Genomic DNA, 22,500 nt, shown 5'->3' with positions numbered 1-22,500 from the left:
GAGTTCCCCTTCCAAACAATTGTGCCCCTTGTTACAGTTACTACAATTTTATGTTGTTGTTGTTGTTGTTTTTTACTGCAGATTGAAGATGTGATTGATCAGAACAGCAAGGACATAGCCCGGCATTGCGCAGTCTAGTCGTAATCGTAATCCAGTCTCTGTTTTACAATTAAAACCAAGAATACTTCCATCAAGAATTCAATCATATATATTCATCCTCCTTACAAATACCCACCCTTCAGATGGAAAGACTTCTCAGTTGCTACAAGAGTCGACGTCAATCACATCAACCAGTCACAACGCAACCCAAACTTAGGACAGCCGGCGCAAGCGTCGCGAAAGCGCGGGAACACTCTATATCTTTCAACAACGCTGTAAATTAGTGGCTCGCATGAGAAAGCAGGAGTCTTTTATGCTCACCATGTTTCTGAGCTTTCAGCCTAATGTAAACATTGTGGAAGTGTCCTGTCTCCACCGAGTGCTCTCCAATAAAACACTTATATTGGTTTGTCTCTCCATCCAATACACATGTGCGGTGACCACGGTTTTCCCATGCCATGAATGCTGACATAGCACCAGTTACGATAACGAACAGCTTCAATTGCTAGGGTGGGGAGCAGGAAAAAATATTGTAAGTAAAACCTTGAATGGTCCTAGCTAACTTCTTGCTTTTTTGCATAGCAAAGAAAATCACCCAAAGCAACGCAACCCCAGAGATTTTTCCAAGTCAGGAACACGCGGGAAAGAAACGCTTGACGAAGCCCTAAGAACGTCTGAAGTGAGTGGCTAGTTATCGTGTTGTTTCCTTAGTCAATATATTTTTCTCCACCCAGTTGTATAAATGGGTGCCGGCGACATACTGCCGGAGGGTAAGCCTGCGATGCACTAGCATCCCTTCCTGGGGTGAGGGGGTGGGGTGGGGTGAGGAACAAAAATCTCTCAGTCGCTTTATGTAACAGAGACCGTGATAAGGTCCAACCATGTGAGCTCGAGTGACATGTGTGTGACTACCCTACCCACTTTTACCGATACTTCAAAAGATAAAATAACAAATACTATGGAAACTTTATCGAAGCCCTCCCAGAGGCTTGGGAAACAAGGTGAAATGAGGAACTTGAACTGGGGAACAGGGAACAAAGACAAAATATTTTGGGGAACAACTGAACATAAATCATTTTAGGAATCAAAAAGCTAAGAACACGTTTGGAAGTAATTTCGGGAACCAGGGAAGACAATGAAAATTTAAAAGGAACAAAGGAAGTAGACTTCCCCCCTCCCTACCTGGGAGGGCCTCTTTATCTACAAGGGTTCTTCCAAAGAGTTTTCCTTCTTTTCGTCGAGATCTAGAGTAAAAGGAGGCAAAGGTTGACATAACTGAGTACTTACGCTAACTTCGTATGCAACTCCCCATGAAATCATAACTACCACCGAAACCAGAAATATGAATAGTCCAATGTAAAATCGTCTCCGACTAAGCGTAAGTACAAATCCTGCGATTGTAAAACAAAGAAAAGCAAGTGTTTCTTCCAAGACAAAATCAAAATGGAAAGTTCGTTTTCTGCACGGGCGATAAATGGAAGATTTCGTTGAAACATCTGTTCGGATAACGTGTTCCCTACAAATTTGGAAATTCGCCTAGCGATCCTCTTGACTTTCAAGGCTTGGCGAAAACAGTTAAGTTATTAAAAGACCTTAAAACGTCACTTAAAAACATCATAACAAGAGAAAAAGAGTCCCTTACGTTTTCGAAAGAGTTACATTTTGAAAAGTTTGTATAGCTATCAAAAGGTCCGCCAGCATTTCCGGAGGTAAATGATTCAATGCCAAGTTCGTGAATGGACGGTAACTTTCAGCTGTTTAAAATTTCACAAACGAAGATTTTATTCCCTAAAATTTACTGCTAAGAAATCCGAACAGAACAAATTGGTCAAGCTGATAGAGATATTACTTTAAAGAGTCTTCACCCGTTACGATAAACATAGAAGGGTCCCTTTGAGGCTTTCAGAAAATTTGGTCATTCAATTCCCTACTATGGGACATGCACAAGTTGCATGGAAACGTGATTGCAATGATCGGCCAGTTGATGAGTTCAAAGTTACTTTGCTGAATCAATGAAAACGCCGACGGTGAAATGAAGCTAACAAGATTTTGTAACAAAAAAATTTAAAAGGGGCCAAGCCCGGGAAATCGGCAAGAAGTTTTGTTTGGGCATAAGTAAGTGCTGTCGGGTTTTAATTTTGCTTCCGATTGGTGGAGAAAAGGTCGTGAAATCTTGATCAATCGTAAAGTGAAATCGACGCAACAGTGACATTACTTTCTACACTGAAATGAGTTAATGCTTTGGTATGTTGTTCAGTTTAGTCGATAACACCAGTTTTATAGCTTCCTGTGGTTCCGGATACAAGTTACTTAGATCACATAACTTAATTGAAGCTTTCACTAGCTCTTAATCTATAACATTCACTTACTGTTTCCACCTGTGTGATTGAAAGGGTGGAAAGGATTAGATTTCAGTCGTCTCTTAAAAATAACTTCTGGTTTTTCGAGGATTTCAAGCGTTTTCAGAGCCTTCTTGAAACCCATTTCACTTCTTTTGCCTCCAGGCCGTTGCAGTAAAAGTGTAACAAACCTTTGTGACGTAATTTCTGAAGACCTGCGCGAGCAAGGAGTCTATTGGGAAGCTCAAAAGGTTTCCTGACTAACAGCAATAGGGAGCTTAAGCAACGACAACGGCGACGGCAGCGAGAACGTCACGAATTTGCATATTTAGTGGTTAAAAACAATAGCTTCGCACGCCCTGCACGTGCGTTTTTCACTTTTGTCCATTTCGTTGCCGTCGTCAGCAAAACAACAACGTGAAATAGCCAAGTTTTTGGTTTTATGAAGAACGTCAGCACTTGAGGATGAATTTTCATTTTCTCTCCTAAAATGGAGTGCCGTTCCGACTGGTGTCATCTTTGAGGAATCACTACACCCTTGTCATATTAAAAACGTTGAAATAGTCACGAAGCGATTGAAATAACGCAAATTTATATTTTGAGATGACGTTCTCGTTGCCGTCGCCGTTGTCGTTGCTTAAGCTCCCTAATAGCTCCACGCCCCGCACGTGCGTTTAACAGTTTGTACATTTCTATGGCGTCATCCTCAAAACAGTGACGTGAAATGCCAAATTTGAGGTTATCAAGGAGGATGTGAGCACAAGACTATATTTTTTCACTTTTCTCGCGCCACGGTCAACGCCGTTTATCCCTATTTTAAGGTGATTCCTCAGAAAAGAAAATTGTCGGAAGATTTCCTTGAAACTTTACCTGGATGTTCCCTACTAATCCCTGTTTTGCGAGCTACTATAAAAAAGATAAGTCACCGTGCTTGCTTAAGAGATATAATGGGCCAATCTTACCTCATTGATGCCTGTACTAATACTGAAGACGCGCGTTATTTCATCGGTTCAGGGTACATTTTGCGGTAGCTAAACGAGAGGGTTTTTAAAGTAACACTTGAAAAAACACCTGATAGGTAGAAAGTCTAGAGCATATGGAACACTGTTTATATAGTTTATGGAAAAATCACTCAATTTAACACGACGTCGACTCAAAACGTTTCTCGAGTCGTTGTTTTCAAGATCGTAATTAACATCCCTGGCTAAGGGGCTCAGTGTACGTTTTTAACTATATCTTTTTTTCCTTCCGATACATTTTTTAAACATATTTTTGATTTAAAGGGGACAATTTGTACACCAAAGTTATGCAATAAAAAATATAGGTCACCATACTCGTTTAAGAGTAAAACACCATCGTACCTGTCTATCTCGATTATCGTAGATCCAAACAACAAAATTCGCCATGTTCTCGGGATGCGCGCGCTTATTCGCAAATAATTATGCGTCATTCACAACTTCTCTCGAGTGTTTTGACAACTGTTTCAGCGTGTATGATAGATAACGCCAATGTTGCAAAGTTGACCAATTTATAAATATTGACACACCATATGCGCAGTACAGGATGTGCAGTGCGATACTGAGGAATCACCTTAATTAATTCCAGGACAGTTGATACACATTTTGCGTGCGCGCAGTAGTAATCGCAAAATCATGGCATTCATGAGAAATAACATTTTTCCGGTGACGTTTCCGTGCTCGTCGCCGAAGTTGTTGTTTAATAAGCTCCCTAACGACAATTGCTTGTGCGGTTCGTGGGCATGGCCGCGAATTTTTCCTTTCAGTAGCATCAGTAAACATTCTCTGGCAGGTTTCGGGCAAGGAGGTCCACGAGTCACGGCCTTCCAGCTGTTCTACGAAGTTAACTATCGGAAAGTAATGTGAAGTGCTATTTTGTACCCATGTAAACCATGTAAGCGTTAGCCCTATTAATGCAATTGGGCCCACACATGGACAGAGAAAAACTCTGACTAGGGTGGGAATTGAACCCACGACCTTCGGGTTTGATCACCGACTAAGCTACAAGGTCAGACGGGAGCTGGTTGTGGGAATTTAAGATGTCAATTTCACGGCAATAAATATGTACAAGTACATTTGCAAAAAGTGTCAGGTATTTGAAACGAGAGGTACAGACTCGACCCTAAACCTTTCCTGTTCAACGGATTTCTGAGAGAGTGATGAAATCATGGGCAGCATAAGACGGTGAGAAGATTGCCAACAGAAACAAAAATCGACGTTAACTGCGATTGCGTGCAGTCCTTCATAGGCCTGAGTTCACCTTGGATGGTGAACATAAGAACACGACCTTCTAAGTCCTGTGTTGCTTGAGAACCCCTGAACTTTTTGGATTAAAATCCCTTTGGTACTGTTAAAAAAAACTTTTTTAATGCCATGAAACTTGGCTATTACTTTGCTTGTTCTTCCCCTTAAAACATAATAAAACTAGAAAGAAAGAGAATTAGAAATCAAGGCTGGGTTGTCTTTTTTCAGTTTTATGAAACCATAAATTTTTTTCGCTATTGGAGAGATCTTCATAGTTAAAACAGAAACTCTATCAACATCAAGGCATTGGTAGTTAGAGGGGCGTTATTTATGTTTGTTTTTTTGTTAAATTGTTTGTTTAACGTTAATAGAAAAGTGAATAGCACAAAGCAGCTACGTACAAGGTACTTTGCCGCTTGGCTTTGAAATCTGTCCTTATGTTCCAGGTCATTAATCCTCAGTTCATCGACAATATTTCTTCATGAAATATAAACACGTAGTCATCTTACCGCACTCAGGGCCTTTAATGTCCTTACATTGTCAAATTCTTTGATTGCACCCGATGTCACAGCGGCCATGTTGGTGGAAAGAAAAATAGCGAAAAAGTCTTTTGGGAATTTGACTCTATTATTATGCAAAACTTGAGCTACATTTTTCTATTGTTTTGGCACCAACATGGCCGTCTTATCACGTGAGTGCAATCAAAGAATAACAGAAACTGCCCTTCAAATATTTTGGCCATCTTACTGGAGCCACATTATATTAACAGTCTGTCCATAATTTTGGAGGCTCAGAAGAAGTATTCTTTTGGCTACCAGAAGTATTCTGAAGAAAAGGCAAATGAAAGAGTGAGTCACTTAATGACATCAGTAAAGGTAAAGTCTCTGTTACGAGCCTAGGAAGGCCCATCAGGCCGGCGCTTATCTCCGGTTTCCGTAGCATGAAGCGACTAGGAGTATTTCTACTCCCCCCTGGATGGGATGCTAGTCCATCACAGGGTTACCCCCAGCATTATGCTGGTACCCATTTATACACCTGGGTGGAGAGAGGCACTGTGAGAGTAAAGTGTCTTGCCCAAGAACACAACACAATGTCCTCAGCCAGGCCCCGAACCCGGACCACTCGATCTGGAGTCGAGCGCACTAACCATGAGGCCACCACGCCTCCCAATGACATCAGTGGTCGTTACCATTGGGAGCTGATGAAGTAGGCTTTGCCCTCCTCTCTTTCTTCCTCTGACTGCCAGTGCTCCTGGGTATGAGTCAGCCTTCTGAGAAGACTGCATTTGGTTCAAAACTGCCGTCAAAATTAACTCCTTTTATCCTTGCATATGCAACGACTGTTCACACTCCACTTGTGATAAACCACCGTCTATTACAGTGTAGCTTCCCCTTTCTTGGACTTCAAATTTCCATCTCCAGTTTGATACAAAAAGGAAACTCTAGCGACCTCTTCTGGATGTCAATTCTCAGTATAATTAAAGCATGTGATGAGCTTGGTAAAGAAACTACAACCTGCTACTAAAGGCCAGAGGGCAGGAAAAAATACGGGAGAGACTTTTCAACCCTGGCAGAGCATCTTGGTTGTTAAGGTGATGGGAGTGCCAGAGTCTTTAGACAGGACAAGGCACTGATTGACCAAGCCACCACTTCCAAGGACACTTTGTGTAAGCTTTGTGTCTCTCTTACATATTCATGAGTGACATTCTTCCTTGGAAGAGTTTCGTTTCCCATACTCTTCTTTGGTAAGAAGTCCATCCTGGATATTCTCGGTGAGTTTTGGAAGAACTACAGCAAGGTACCCCTCTGTCTCTGGCTGCAGGTGAAAGAAGATAACACTTGCTTTTTTTAAGACCATAAAATTAATTTCGAATACAATACTTAATGACCTTTGAGAATTTTTTGTAAAAAGATAAATCATGGAAGGAGGGACACTTGTTTTTGTGCGTTTGGAAACCCAATGAAGCAAGATGCACAAGTTTTTGAAATAACTTCTCCAACAAAAGAAATTATAATTTTAATCACTTTTTTCAAGTCAAATATTTTTTGTAAACCTCAAGGTTGCTCAGAAGCGTGCGAGACCTGTGAGTAAGCACTTGTATTGTATTGTATTGTATTGTACTTGTTCCATGCCGTTAATTGATTTCAAACAACACGTGTTTGAAGTTATTGATTTCAAACCACATGTGTTTGAAATTCACTTAGTGAATCAACAAGTAGTGTTTCATTGGGTTTCAAGCTCGTCCGCGAGACCAGAATGGGGCGATGCAATTGGCTTATTAACTCATGAAGTATTAACGAATTTGAGAAATGAGAGATGAACAACTCATCTCTGATGAATTATCCGTCTAAAAAGGATATTTTGTCTACAATTCATCTTGATATAAATCTGGTGTTTAGACAAATTATGGACCAAAAATTAGGTCTTCAGCTGATTCATCTGTAAGCACGTCTTGAACCCTACAAGTAATAAGGCTTCCGATGTTCTTCAGTGAGGTAACCAAAGCTGTAAGCAAAACATTGAGCCTTTTACCAGTACTGGGCATTACCTTTTCCAACATGATATTTGGATTGCTGACCAATTCTTCATTTACTTCAACTAGCTTTCCTTTAACACAGCTGATGCAAAAAAAAAAGAAAAGAAAAGCATTTTAAACACTTTGAACCACCAACCAACTGGCCCAGTTGCTTGAGCATTGGACTATAGTGCAGGAAGTCATGGGATAAAAACCCGTACCAACAGTCAGGGTCATAAAATAGCTGAGGTGAAAGTGCTGCATTTGCAGTGACATCTGCAAAATGGTTACACTCTCTAGTCTTCTCGGAAAAGCACTATAAACCGTAGGCCCTGCCTTACAAACCCTGCCTTGTTCATAACCCTGTGGGATGTAAAAGAACCTTCACACTATAATTTCGCAAACAGCTGGGCATGGTGTACGCGGTGTTGTGGTCAGTCATATGAGACACACCACGGTTGGGAGGGTAAATGCCTAGAAATATTAGCTACACCAAGCTGATCCAGAATCCAAGGATAAAGGAAGATAAGATGACGACAATGACACAAGGCCACACAATGCAATAAAACTTCCATTTTTATTCAAGTTCAGTCCTTCACTTACCTATACAGAATATATTTGTCACCACTAGATGTTGTAACCTCACAGATTGGAGACTCTGGCAGAAGGTGCTGTGCACCTTTCTTTCCTTTTCCTGATACTTTGTTATCCAGTCTATTGACCTTGTTGCTGACTTGGAAATTTACATTCGATATTTTCTTGCACTGAAGCAATGGATGACTGGGTGCAATGGTAATCACACATATTCTGAAACAAAAATGGGATCATTATGCACTGATCAACTCAGAACTTCAACATCCCCCCCCCGCACCTCCCGGATAAACCACAGGCATTTGAACTTTTGAAGATTGGATCATACAAATTCCCACCCCCTCAGGCCAAAATGATCTTCAAATGCCAAACCACGTCATCGGATTTGTCTGTCTGTCCCCAATTTTTGAAGGCCTTTTTTTAAAGCCAATCGCTCACAAATGCTATATCTCTTCCTTTAAACTCTTCCATCTCATCCAAACACATGTTTTATGGCTGTTAGCGTCTTTGGCATCCGAAAAAAAATTATTTGAAACCTGACTCTTCCAATTCAATTTTCCCCACCCCACACAGGCAAAGTCAAATGCCCGGGGTTTGCCCGGGTGGGGATGTTGAAGTTTCGATTTGATCGCCGCATTAATGAAACACTGCTGCAATGGCAAGTAACAACGACAACTAGATAAACAGATGGACAGATATAGCAGTACAGCATATGGGTCTAAAGAAATATTCTTCGTTAAATTTCACAAGTATGTAAGAGTTTCATGGGTTATTACACGGGGGTTAGTTTCTTCCGAAGTAGTGACTAATCCCAACATGCTGCATGTGCCATTGGCACCTGTTGAGCGCCCAAATGTCAAACCCATTCTAGGAAGGGGGGAGGGTGTATTTATAATGCTAGAAATTTGGGTAAAAACATACGACAGGTTATAAGATCAAATAAATGTATTTTTACTTTGTGCTTTCAAGTGGGGCCTTAAAATATTCAGTGAACTTAAACGTACTTGTTTGAATGCTGCAATACACATTGATCCTCAAAAGCTCTACCTTTGATGTCTCAGATGGAAAAAAGACAATACAGTCAAATTTACGGGGAAAAACCGCTCTTCGTAATTAAGTCATGAAATGTCAATGTCGTTAATATGATTTCAAACTAACCTGTCTTATATATTCTTGTAAAATACCGATCAACTACTGTCTTCCTTTCCTCAGTTCCATCCGCCATCTTTGATAAAAAGAACCGGGCATGCCAAGAACCGAGCCTTGTTAGCTTGGCATCCAGGCCAAAAACAAGATGGAGTCTGTGAGGAGAAGTAAAACTTCAAATATACTCGAAAAACCATTAAGTAAAGGAAGAAACGAGGTATTCAATTGTTTTAAATGTCGACTTCAACAAGGCCTTTTGTCATTCGGTGGTATTAAGGCTATGGAATGTGCTCTGTTTTAGATCAACGTTAGCACTTTTGGTTTGTTGTTTTCTGAGATGGTGCAGTATTGTCAGAACAGAGTTCACACAGTTCCAGAACTTCAGACCAAGTGAGTGCCAATTCGGACGATTGCTAAAATACTCATATAATCAATCTGAAATATCAAAAACTCATTTGTCGGATTTTTGTGGCTAGTACTTGAGCAAGTAACAAAAAACCCAAAAAACTCTGTGGATAAAAGCCTGTCTAAAATAACTAAGTTTATTTTATTTTAAAAGAAGATCGATGATATGAAGATATTTTTCTCGTTAATGACACCGACATACTCGGTAAAATCTGAGAGTTGAAAGGTAAGTCAGTTCAGACGCTCTTCCACTCAGCTACAAAATTCGCTATTACCGCAAGTACTAATTTTGGAAATGTAGCATTTTGCTTTGATTGTATTCCACGTTGTGTTTATACCATGATACGGTGCAGGAGTGATGTGAGAAAGTGTGTTTGTGGTGGGGGTTGGGGTGGAGCTACTCTGTGAGTTGTGATTTGAAAGACTAGCCTTGTGGCCTCTGAGATCCTGGATGAAAAACCTGTGGGAGATTTGATAAACTTCATTCTCTCAGTCCTTGCTTGTTTTTAATTATCACAGATATTTGATTTTAGCTATTTTTATTTTTATGAACCATCGACTCCCAGGGGTTCCCCATTTTCAAGTAAAATCGTCTGGCGTTAGGCAGAGTGAAATACTAAGGGCCGATTTACACGATACGATTTTGTCGCATGCGACAAGCTCACGACAGGCCTACGACATAACTTACGATCGTCGCAGCGTTTTAAAACATGTTTTAAAATGCTACGACATTTTTTCTGACGTACACAACAATCGTAAATCATGTCGTGGGCCTGTCGTAAGCCGTTGTCGCATGCGACAAAGTCGTACCGTGTAAATCGGCCCTAAGAGTGCATTCGATTGACCTTATTCCGGAATAAGAATATGTGGAGAGATGATTTACAATGGTACATCTGGCGTTTTGAAGCAACAAGGATAATAAAGTTATGTTTAAAAAAACATTTTAGATGGTGTTTGACAATTTTAATGTGAATCTCTGTAAAAACAAAGGATTTCTAACTTCTATTCCATGACTTCCTATTCTGGAATAAGGTCAATCGAATGCCGGCAGGTACAAAACACAGGTCACAGGTCAATGTTTTACCAAATTATACAGTAAGTATCCTAAACATTCATAAAAGCTAACCTTGGGCCTAAAAACGTTTCTTTAGGCCTAATTAGGCCTAAGGTTAGCTTTTATGAATGTTTAGGATACTTTCTGTATAATTTGGTAAAACAATGACCTATGACCTGTGTTTTGTACCTGCCAATCAACCGCACCCTAAGGCTGGCCAGTTCAGGCCAGTTTGGGTGTCGGAGGGTTAATCAATGTACACTTCTTATTCCACTGGTTCTTCAATAATGGTGTTGACCTTAAAGCCTGGTTCCCACTTGTGTGACAATCACAGGCACAAACTTAAGAAAAATCGTGTGGGAACAGGCGTAAATTAAGCATAAATACACGCACCAAAAAAAGAAAATTTTCTTCTTTTTGTGATTGTGCTTATCTCACCAGTGGGAACCGGCGTGACTTAAGAAAAAGCACAAGCACGACAATTTGCATGCCATCTTGAATCTTCACTAGATCTTCTCCTGCGTTACTCCACTTGCGTATTGCCTGATTGTCCTTGCTTGTTTCACGTGTGAGAACATCCTGTGCTTAAGCTTGTGCTTATTGCACAAGTGGGAACAGGGCTTATGATCTGATAATAAGAATTAAAGCACCCTAATGATGTCAATATCATTGGGAAGTGGGATTTGAATGCTGAGTTCCTGTCGTTCTGTTTGATTAGGTTATCAGAACTGGGTCAACAAGTGGGTTCCAGAGTGCTTGATGTTTTGGTCTTGAGAGAAAAAGGAATGAAGCGAGAAACAAGAGTTCTAAACATTCTTCTTTTTGTCAAGTCAGTCTTATGGAAGGTATGAGCTGATGTTCCCTAGGGCAATGGCAGTTCCACTCTTTCCTTGCTCTGTAATAGTAATAATAATTAACAATTATTCACCGAAGGCGAAGTGAATATTGGTGACTATTTACCCAATATTTACTGAGCCTGAGGCAAATAATTGTTTTAGTGTAATTTTCAGCGGTGAATATCAAGAAAGTGCAAAACAACAGGCTAAAACAAGATAAAAGGACACGAAAAGTGCCTCTAAAATGTTATATTCACGGGGTAGCGCGGTGAATATAACACTAAATTCTTATATTCACCGCTGAAAATTATACTTAATAATTATTGCATTGAAATTATAGCAACATTTTTGGTCGTGACGTTGTCAGTTTTCCTTTCTCTAGTCATTGTTTGGCAAAGAAGCAGATAAACTGGAACAAGCAAATGATGATGACAAAACATGTATCCTTTTTTAAATTAAGGTGGCTTACTGTAGTTTTCTGAAGAAGATGATCAAGATTTTGAAATCTGTGAAATTAAAGCATCAGGATGTCTCTTGTGAAGTGTTAGTCACTGCAATTGGTGTAAAATGTAATTTTACCTGACAAATGAATTCAAATCAGAGGAAAATGCTAAATATAGTCCCTGGTCCTGGAGGGGGGACTGGAAACTAGACATTTCTAAGTTCTTTTTTGCAAAAACTACCCTCATGACCCCACCTTAACATTTCAGGATTTCCTTAGTGAAAAAAAATAATTGTGTGTATAGATAAATAGTAAAATCTGTCGGACAGGTTTTTCGCAAATGGCAAAAACGTCAGTTTTCCTCTAGTTTGGTAATAACTGAACTGTCTGATAGATCTTTTTTTTAAAAAACGTTGATGGTTTCGTCTTGATATTGGTTGCTAATCCAAAAATTTTAACCCTTGTTGTACTGCTGGGTTTTGAGAAAAAGGCCTTTGAAATGTCTAGTTTCCAGCCTCCCCTCCAGGAGCCAAGAAAAATCTAATATGCCTCATTCCTAGGAGTGAATTTAACTCTTCACTAGCATTTGTGCTTACAGGTGGTGACAATAATAATCTCACATGCAAACTTAGTATATTATTTTTCAGTCATCAGCAAGTCCTTGACATTTTTCTTAGATTATATTATTGAAAAGGAACCTCTGGTTAACAAATTTATATCAGTACCAAAAGACAAAGGTAAAGCAAAATATTATTTGTCATTTCATAAGAATCTTGTTAGCAATAATAGTTTTGTCTTCATTTCTTTAACTCACTGTTAGAGATTTTGCTGAAAATTGCAGGTTCGAGCTTATCAAACCGCTTTTCAAAGGCTTGTTTGGCCAAAAAGAACCTAAACTGTTGCAAACATTGCTTACAAGTGCATTTGTTGCGGATAAATGTACTGCAATCCTGACAATATAAATTTATACAGCATTGAGAGTTTGGTTATAATCTGTCTGACAAAATAGACATTGATTGAGTGAGTTTTACAAAATATGTGAGGAAGCGAGGCATGCATTAAGAAGGAAAACATTACCTGCAAGCTAACCATTGTAAATAAGTGTTTTGTCTCTCGCTTTATTTCTCTCAGCTTTACAGTGTTCTTCATTGAAATTTTCTCTTCTCCTCGTTCCTTGGCTTCTCTTGAGGCTTTCTTCACTTAAATTTCTCAAATTTTGTCGCCTTTTCTCTCATGCTCCTTCCTGCTCTTTATCCCGTTGCTCATCACTAATGGTAACTTTTTCAAAAGTGACAAAGGTGAGTGGGATAAATGTGAGCAGCACAAAAGTTTCCCGCCGAGAAAAAATTTGCCCATTCACACCTCAAAGCTGCATTCGCAAGACTTCCCTGCCTCCCTTTCTTAGTCTCCCATCCCCCTCCCCAGAGTCTGGACAGACGGACGGACGTACTCTTGGTCAATCACGTTACAAACAAACGAAAAAAATTAAGGTTGACCATATTCTCTTAAGCATGCGGCCTGGAGCCCTGCTACTACTTAGCTGAGGAGTTTGTCTTAAAGTTAATTCTACTGTTTAAATAATTAATCAACGCCAGTCGATTTGTATTGGGTTTACAGAGCCTGCTGATTGGTCAATAGTTGTGATGAATAATTAATTAATTTTGCAAATAAAGTGAAATGTGTGATTTGATTTGTTTTACCAGGGAGTCTAAACTGTGCGTCATTTGTCGCTGGAATTGTAGAAGCAGTATTACATGGATGCAACTTCGTAAGTAATGTTTGCATGGATTTTCATAATATTAGCAAGCATTTTGTTTCTTTAACGGTTGGTTGGATGTTTTATCTCTGAGCCATAGGAAAAGTTGACTGGTAAAAGGGGTTGTGTCAGGGCATTGCAGTTCATTCTGTGTAATTTTGCCAATTACTTGCAAGCCCTATGCAAACACAACATTAACCCAAAAATTACTTTATAACAACACACATCAAAACTATGTGACAAAAAACTCTGTCAACCATAAGTACCGGTTATCAAAGTCATAGACAACATATGTAAACCAAGGGGTTTATTTGATCTCTAATCCCGTATGCTGTCCAACGCTGATATTCGGCAAAATTTTACATTAGAGGAAGTCAATCTTGAAAACCAGACTTAACCTTTTAACGCCTAAACCGGACTGACTTAGTATTTTACTCTGTCAATGGGATAAGCAAAAGAAAGTTCACCAAAAAGTTGAAAAAATGGAACCAAATTTTACACTTATCCTGGATAAGTTGATCGACTTTCGAACAACCAGACCCTGGCAACTAGCAAATCAAGCAAAACGTACAAATGACTACTGGTACTTAAAACATTGGAAGATTTGAATAAAACAGCAATAATATTACAAAAGGAGGCAAGGATGGGCAAAAATGGATTGCAATAATAAATAAAGCTTTTTAATTAATTTTTAAACATTTGGCCTAACAGTTTTTCAAAGTTAATTTTTAATCTGGGATTAGCATTACAAGCCCAGGGCCCGGTTGTTCGAAAGCCGATTAACTTAATCCAGGATTAGTGTAAACTTTTGTTTTATGTTTTCAACTTTTTGGTGAAAATTTCTTTTGTTTACTTTTGTTTTTCAAGATTGACTTCTTCTAATGTAAAGTTTTGCCAAATATCAGCGTTGAACAGCATTTAGGAGAAGAGAAATAAACTCCTTGGTTAATTTTTAATCTGGGATTAGTGTTAATCGGCTTTTGAACAACCAGGCCCAGGTCCTGAATTTGTCTAAATTTTGTGACATATCCCCTTTGACAAAGTTGCATGTTTCAACCATTTTTTTTATGCCAAATTTTCTTCAGATAGAAGTAGTGACTTGAAGTAGATGAATACTTCTCTCAACAATAAACACCCTTTATATTCTAGGATTGTCCGGTGCAGTTTTGTTAAAGCACACACTGAACTTTGTGTAAATAAACATCCATTATCTTCAGGGCTGCATTCATATTTGTTTTAACATAATTTAATTCTGTATTTTGGTCATCAGCCTGCAAAAGTCTCTGCTCATTGGCACAAAGGAACAACTCTAATGATTAAGTTTGAAGAGTCTGTGATCGTAAGGGACAAGTCAATAGACGGAAGATAAGAAAGTAACGTAAAACTGTGATAGATAATTTTGTAAAAAGAAACATCATGTCGTTGTTTTTTAATTAAATTGTTATTGTAATCCTAAATATCATGGTAGGCTAATAAAGTTTGGAAAAAACAGGTTTGTCGGAAACAATAATAATTTTATTATTACACCTCAATTCAATAACCTACTGTATTACGTGGGAGATATATGTACATAAAAGGAAAATCTGTACAGAGGGTCTGTGGCTTTTTGTTATTTGTACATAATTATTCAACCCAGTTCTATTATTTTACCTTTTTTAACAAATCAAACACTAATTGGAACAGCATGAGATAGGAGAACTTTTACAAAGCCCCATAAACTTTACAACCATTTTTAGTTTTAAAAAAGCTACAAGCAAATTATTTGCTGTGAATTTCAGTAACATACATATGTACCAGTTAAGTTCCTTTATTGCCATCGATCATTGTTGCAGACCAAGGTGAAACAGCTGGATTTTGCGTTAAAATGGTCTGCTATCAATGGCCATAAAAAGCCTTCATAAGTGTTTGGCATTCATAGTTTCAGGTCCCTTTTTGTTATCCTATACTTCCTATTTTATTCCCAGACTAAAAACCTGTCCTTTTAACCCCTTTAACATTACATTAAATTTATTTATCCTTTTATCTTCACCATTTAAAATTCTGTCAATCACTATTTTACCGAATGCCACGGTGCACTAATGAACTACTTAATATTTGATTGGGCTTTGACTTCTTTTTAACTGGATCAGTAGCAAAACACTTCCACAATCTTAATGTCTCATCTGCTGCTGCGGAGCACACTGTCTGTCCATCTGGACTCATTGCCATGTGCAGCACACGGCAGGTGTGTCCAGTTAGTTCCGTCACTTTCACCATGGATGGATATTTCCAGACCGTCAGCTGATTTTGTGCATAGCCGTGACTGGACACTAATTCTTTATATTCTTTTGACCACACAATGGAGCAAACCTGAAGTGTTAAAAAGAAAATAATGTTAATTAATACTAGTTGATCCATGATCTTTTCCTTCTACACATTTACTCTTAGTATAACCTCCTTGGTAATATCTTCCCCCTAAAGGAGCATTTGCTGAAATGATCCAGAATTTTATAGATGCCAATCACCGCACACACTTTCGTTGACACCTGGGAGTGAGATTAAAAAGATTTTACTCTGTCTAACACCAGATGATTTTACTCGTCAAATGGGGGCGTCCTAGCATGTTTGTTGTTAATGGGTTAATTAATAAAGAGACTAAAATGTATCAAAAAAGTTCATGTATGAGCCACATGCCTAACTTAGACTTCAAAGTTTGAGAAAATATTTTATTGGAAGTTTTTTGTATTAAACATGACACTTTCTTTTTCTCAACAAAAAGGTATGAGAGAGGTTAAGCGTGACGTTTACGCCAAATAGCAATTAATGTCGTGAATGAAATTAGGGTTTTGCCAAAAATGTAAGAACCCTGCTTGATATTAGCTCATTTCTGCCGTGTTAGCTCCAGATATCAAGCAACTGTTCAAAGGAATGGAACAAATTAAAATGAGAGAATTTTCACACTTTTATGACAAGCAGGAGCCTGCCATTTCCCGTTGGCCGTAAACGTCATGCTTAAGCTCTCTATGTTTTAAGTGTTTTTCATTTACCTGGGAATGAGTGTCAATACTGTTGAGGCAGTTTCCTGAACCAACATTCCAGAACCTAATATGTCGATCAGCTGTTCCACCACCACTTGCCAGTACGTTGCGTTGAAATGGACACCAGTCTAGTGCCTATAAAGGACAGATTGACTTCCATGAAAGACTCACTCAGGTGCTTTTCATAACACTGAAGACTTAATAGTTCAGATTTAGAACAACAGTCGTGTTTTTGGCTGCCTTCAATCATTGAACTTCAAGCAGTTGAAAGGAGAGTTGAGACACTCACTGTTAACAACCGTACAATGCATGTCATCGCCCCAAACAAAGTTTTTTCCATCTCCATTTGGTATTCAAACTAAAGGGTATCAACGCTGAAAAAGGGGAACTGCTAAATAGCAAGGTTCAAAGGTCCATGTCCAGTGTTGGGTGATTGAATGTGCTTTTACATGTAGATCAACACAACTTTTTCGGTTTCTCTTTTGAACAGTTTGCCAACTGTTACTGCTGAATTAAGAACTCAGGGTAAAAAAGTAAAACAGTTTTTGAAAGTTGAACTGCGAGTCACAATAAGGATTTTAAAGTGTCAGTGACAGGTAAGGCCCTGTTTACAAGCAGGTAGGGTAACCCTACTGCTAGGGTTACCCTAGCAGGAAAGTCAAACATAGCCTGGGTTTACAAGCAAAACTTTGCGTGCTTGGTAACCGCCAGAATCGCAAACACAATGGAAGCCGCTAAAAAGTTGTCCTGGGTAGGCGAGTTGTCCCTAGCAGAGCGTTTACAAGGCAGCTAGGGTAACCCTAGCACGAGGGTAACCCAAGCTGCCTTGTAAACACATCGTTGAAAAAAGAAGAAATGTGTGAGTGCTAGAGTAACCCTCTTGCTAGGGTAACCCTAGCACTAGGGTTACCCTACCTGCTTGTAAACAGGGCTTTAATTAAATACAACATTTCACTAATTGTGTTACTGGGCAAGGATCACCATTTTCCTGTTTTGTTTCAAGTATCATTACTTTCTGAGTGCAACAACTGAATGGTTTGTACTGGCATCAAGGTTTGCAAATCTTTTATTCCTTGACGAGTGTTAACATTACTGCTTCTTGCTGATTGAGGCATCCAAGGGAACATGTGTACATTGTACTGTAAGATATAGTTCACAAACCTTGACAGCTGCTTGGTGTTGATTAAAGGTATGAAGAGGAGTATTGCTATTGCTGATCGTATTGATGCTGGCATCCCAGATTAACAGCAAGTTATCATTTGCACCACTGGCCAAGTATTTCCCATCTGGAGACCACTTTAAGCCACACACTTCCTGAGAGTGTCTTGAAAGAGTAGCCACGTGATGATCTGCCACACGGACGTCATGATGGTGAATTACTCCACTTCTGCAGCCACTAAACAATAAATTAAACAACACAGTATTTTATTTTTAAGTTGATCACATAATAGAAATTTGATCTTACAATGTTCTTCACAAATATTCTTTGATCAGGACCTAGACATGCCAGTATCTCTTAAAAAGAAAGTTGGATTTCGTACACAGTCATTATTAAAATACTTCTTACTGTAAAATATTACGTTGAGGTTCAATTTTTTTCAGGGTTTAAAATTGTTTAAACTAGATCAATTTTGGTTTTGTTTTGTCTATCATTATCGTAGTCTGAAACAAAGGAAAAATCAAATTGAACTACTATAAAATATAACATTGATCAATAACATATATTGGTGTACATATACTTCCTTTGTTTTATTTCCTACCTTGATAGGATGTAGGAATTCCAAGAAAGGCAACCAATGCGAGAGGAATGCCCTGCCATGCTCCTTAATCGTTTCTGAGCCTCCACATCCCACAACTGTTGTAAAAATACAGTAAAGCTACAAAAATCGAAAATTATACAAAAGCTCGAAAATCATAAGAAATGTGCTTGAACAACCAATGGACTGATCTAAAAGAACAGCACCAACCTGTACAACTCCATTACTGTCTCCTAAAGCAATGTAATTGCCTTCCTTAATCCAAGCCAAAGAACCAATGTAACAATCAGGTGTTGAAGTCTGGCAGAGCTGCACAATATCACCTGTTGCAGCATTCCACAGATACACAAAACCACCCAATGCTACAGCTAAATGATTGTGGCAACTCCAATCCAACAAGTTAAGATCTATGAAGAAGGGAATGAACATCTGTTTATCATCCTATTGGGCTGTAACTGTAGATTATCTTGGTACATGTGTTAACCTGAGTACTTGAGATAACCTGGCCACCAGTGCATAATCCCATCCCTCTTGTGCGCTAGTGGCTCAGCCGCCAAAATATTTGCTCAATACACAAAACACTGGCCGAGTGGCTAGGGCCCATGCCTTGAGATCCAGAGATCCTGGGTTTAAGACTGTGTTCTGACCACTCACTGAATTTGTATCAGGTAGACTGTCCCTGGTTCAATTTCCTGGCACACTTGTAAAATATGGTAGCAAAATGGTTTGCCTCCCACCAGTTGGGATTCTTAACAATAATATTGTATATGTTAAATGCTTGGAGATATTCCGAGGGTAAACAAAGTATTATTATTTAACAAGCAAGCCTGCTCAGAGGCTACAGTGTAGAGAAAACATTCCATGGGCTGCTCTTGCACTAATAAAATGAAGAGGTTTGAATCAAATAAGGTTACTCAGCCTCAACTGTGAATGGTCTCTCCAGTTCACAAAAGAGCAGTACCATGCTCTTTCAGCCTTATTTCACGTGACTTTTATATTTGACAGAAACCAAAACATAAAGCCATGTTTCTTTTACCAAGATTCTTATCGAGTTCACTCGACAAGATATGTTTTTGCCCTGTAGTTCTCCATTCACCCTGTGGAGGCCATGATTTCTTTCAGTCAGCACAGGAAATAAAGACCTCTGGCCAGTTCCAAAATACATGCAATTATAGTGAAAAAGTACATGTATCTATTTTGTAAAAGATGGCAAGTCTCTTAGGTTCACATTCTGAGACTAAACACAAGATACTGAACTTCGTGATTCATAAATTTCCTTATTCATAACCAGTCAGGTAATTATTCATCGAGCTGATCGAAAGAATTGTGGCCTTTTGGGAACTGTGTAGTCACTGCCAATTTCAACTTCAAAACCACATGTGCATGGTGACATGATCTACCTTACAACCACTATTTTTAACTGAAACTAGAGTCAAAAGAAAGGCTAAAGTCAATCGTTTCATGCTTAAATTTTTTGAAGAAACGGTTGTCTCGAAGATTATCCTGCTATCCACAGAAGAGAAAAAGATTCATTGCTGCGTATGTAAGCTTATGAGGTATTACTCGCGTGGTGTTATTGAGTAAACGTTCGAGAAAGAACAACAGCAGGAAGAAAATGGTTTTAATTCCGCCCATCAACTATTTTTCATCAAACTTACAGTAATCGTCGATGAGATCTGGTGCATCGAGAATCCTCTCTGGAACTGGAGCAATATGTCTGGCGTTTTTCTTCGTTGATGTAGCTGGAGTTTTGTTGTTGCTGTACAACACCCGAAGGTCGTTCAAATGGCCTATTAAAGAGACGATCGATCTCGCATGATATATCATTGATATGAATCATACATTTTTAAAAACGAATAAAGTTTGAGCTTACATACTTACAAATGTAAATTTAAACGATGTATTTTAAAATCAGTTACGCGAAATAAGCCAACAATGGGTAAGCTGTGTTGGCGCCTCCGCCGCCAGGCGGCTTTCATTCAGGTGTTTAAATGATCATAAACTTGCATGCCAATTCTAAATGTGAATTAATTGAGCAACTAATTGAGCAAATACCTTCTCTCGGCGTCGGAGCTTTGTTCTTAAACGCAAGAATCCTGGAATTTGTGTCGTTTCCAACAAGACTTTGTGACATTTTCTTCTTGAATTCTGCTTTCGAAGGACTGCTGTTTTCTTCATTCTCGTGATCAGCTGATACCATCTTGTGGTAGTTCATTTCGAAGTTCATAGCACTTCTGTTAGGAATAAATCTGTCCTCTGATGTTTTGGCTTTTCCTGGCGTTTTCTTCAATGATTTGGAGTCTTTGATGGCGTCTTGCTGCAGTTGAGCCTCGATGAATTCGAACTTCGATCAAGCGGTGTGGAAGCAGTTGCACTGGAAGATCGATGGTCAGTTGATTTCCTCTGCCACCGAGGAGCGGGTCCTTTACTCATCGGCGCGTCGAGTCTCAAGAGATCGTTCACTTCAGTTTCAAAGTGAAAATGCGACATTTTGTTTGTTTGAAAAGTAGAAAACAAGCACAGCTCACGCTAGAATTTCGCTTTCCTCAAAGCTCGAGCGAAGGAAACAGATTGAAAGGACGCGGTAATTTCTTACTTGTTTCTGATTGGACAGTCAGAAAGCAAGCACCCGTGATTGGCTATCACCATGACAGCCACAAACAGCTAGCGCTTCATGGCATCGCCGTGCCAACGACCCGTGGCAACAAGAATTTTTTTCTCGGTATCATTCTCCTTGCGCCGAAGCCTTGCGAACGCAAAGAAGAATTCCCAGAAAAAATGAAGTTCTGGCTACTTAGCCTCAGCCTGATCCTTGGTTTCGGACCTGTTACTATCCATTCAACAGATTGTATTCTATAACTGTAAAGGATTTGCAAGGAAATGTTGTTCCGATGAGTGTATTCAAAGGAAAGGTTGGTATCTCTCTCTTTTAGTTCGTTTGCGTGACACAAGTTGAGCTATATACCCAAGGCCTGCGAATGAATGTCGTTTTAAATCTTTAAAAAAACAGCCTTGAAAGCGTATTAGTATGTTTTAAAAGCGCATTACTATTGTTTGTCGTCCAACAGTTGAACGAAATGTGGAAAATACAAAAAATTTAGCAAATATAAACGCATAGGAATACTGTGCTTTGTCAAACCAGGTTTGACTACAGGCCACTTTGTAGACAAAGTGACCTTTGTCATTCAACTCGAGCTATTTCAAAGATTCATTGGAACTGCATATTTGCATATGAACGGAATGTATTGTTATGCACAACACAATAGTGGCCGTGTATTCTGCAGTTACTTCAATTCCTCTGCAAGCGGGTGATTTCTTAAGACCTAAATGTTTTTCACACTTTTGACCCCATAAATTTTACATTCATGCTTTTATCTTTCACTTGTCAAAGATTGCAGACTGGCAATCGAAAGCTTGTACTTTTTAATCTTTCTTTAACCAGAGAATCCATTTTTAAGTTTATGATCTACAAAAGCAGTCTGAGATTCTTGTTTTATCCCAGCAAACCAAGTGATTTGTGCTGGTCTTAGTCTAGGAGTATCAATAGCTGCATAAATTGACCCTTTCATTGCCAAGATCGTCATGTTCATTCTCCTAACTAGTACCATAAATTCCTTTGTTGGGTAGTACTGAGAATTTGGTGTTATATCTAGATCACACCTCTTTTTAAGCTGATAAGTATTCTCTTCATTCTCATTATACTTGTCTTACTGACATTTCATTGAAATAATTGTGAGGAGAATTTACATGCTGATCACTTCTGGGAGTCAAAAGGGTTAACCTTATCGTAAAATAATGCCAAACTTTACTCTTACCTAATTGTTGCAAACAGGTAGCAAATGCTTAGACTTTAAAGGGACAGTGTCACGCTTTTAGTCAAACTTCAAAACACAAAAAGATGTCTTTGCATTAATGAAGACCAAAAAATAATGCTGTAGTTTTGTTACAATAACCATTGAAGTGCACTGAAGCTATTCTTTGTTGTTTGCATCAAGGATGTAGAGGATAGAAATGGATTGAAACTTGAAAAACTGGCCAATTTTTTCAAGTTTGGAGACAATGTCTTTAGAAAGTCGCCAAAAATTAAATACGAATAGCTCTTTGTGCCATAAAGACATTTTATACCTTGTCAGTGGGTTGTCTGAAATGTTGTATGTGTCAGCTAAAGTACTAATTTAAATTTTTACCCAGTAACTGTTTTGACCTAAAAACAGCAACTTTAACATGACAGTGTGTCCCTTAGTGCAGGATGTAAAAATTGAGATTTCATCTTTAGAATTAT

General features: G+C 38.8%; 4 protein-coding genes across 4 annotated transcripts in view; 1 reads left to right on the top strand and 3 right to left on the bottom strand.

Moving 5' to 3' along the window:
* The window catches only part of LOC137974258 (cation channel sperm-associated auxiliary subunit TMEM249-like), a 7,231-nt gene extending 4,630 nt beyond the window's left edge, over positions 1-2,601 (bottom strand). The window contains exons 1-3 of the mRNA XM_068821124.1: positions 2,469-2,601; positions 1,387-1,490; positions 421-604 (exon numbers count right to left, since the gene is read on the bottom strand). Of these exons, the coding sequence (XP_068677225.1) occupies positions 421-604; positions 1,387-1,490; positions 2,469-2,583 (403 nt within the window). The 5' untranslated portion in view covers positions 2,584-2,601. The remainder of the gene's footprint in view (positions 1-420; positions 605-1,386; positions 1,491-2,468) is intronic.
* Positions 2,602-4,925: 2,324 nt separating this feature from the next.
* LOC137973290 (protein Abitram-like) lies at positions 4,926-9,057 on the bottom strand. Its single transcript, XM_068820070.1, has 5 exons — positions 8,964-9,057; positions 8,810-8,861; positions 7,818-8,021; positions 7,248-7,317; positions 4,926-6,514 (listed from the first exon to the last, which is right to left on the bottom strand). Exons 1-5 carry the CDS (start codon positions 9,028-9,030, stop codon positions 6,392-6,394), a joined length of 516 nt encoding a protein of 171 aa, XP_068676171.1. The 5' UTR covers positions 9,031-9,057; the 3' UTR covers positions 4,926-6,391.
* On the top strand, positions 9,032-14,937 carry LOC137973289 (trafficking protein particle complex subunit 5-like). Its single transcript, XM_068820069.1, has 7 exons — positions 9,032-9,168; positions 9,253-9,341; positions 11,129-11,255; positions 11,629-11,686; positions 12,366-12,425; positions 13,392-13,456; positions 14,715-14,937. The coding sequence occupies exons 1-7, from the start codon at positions 9,100-9,102 to the stop codon at positions 14,811-14,813; spliced, it is 567 nt and encodes a 188-aa protein (XP_068676170.1). The 5' UTR covers positions 9,032-9,099; the 3' UTR covers positions 14,814-14,937.
* Positions 14,938-15,353: 416 nt separating this feature from the next.
* On the bottom strand, positions 15,354-20,790 carry LOC137973288 (cell division cycle protein 20 homolog). The gene is given in 8 exon segments (XM_068820068.1): positions 15,354-15,793; positions 16,471-16,596; positions 17,623-17,857; positions 18,222-18,316; positions 18,429-18,625; positions 19,877-20,008; positions 20,274-20,511; positions 20,514-20,790. Coding segments are annotated over 8 exon segments (1,512 nt in total). The 5' UTR covers positions 20,709-20,790; the 3' UTR covers positions 15,354-15,499.
* Between the last annotated feature and the right edge of the window lie 1,710 nt (positions 20,791-22,500).

Source organism: Montipora foliosa, chromosome 10 (assembly GCF_036669935.1).
Source record: "Montipora foliosa isolate CH-2021 chromosome 10, ASM3666993v2, whole genome shotgun sequence".
NCBI classification, from domain to species: Eukaryota; Metazoa; Cnidaria; class Anthozoa; order Scleractinia; family Acroporidae; genus Montipora; species Montipora foliosa.
This window is presented reverse-complemented; position numbering and strand designations above follow the sequence as displayed.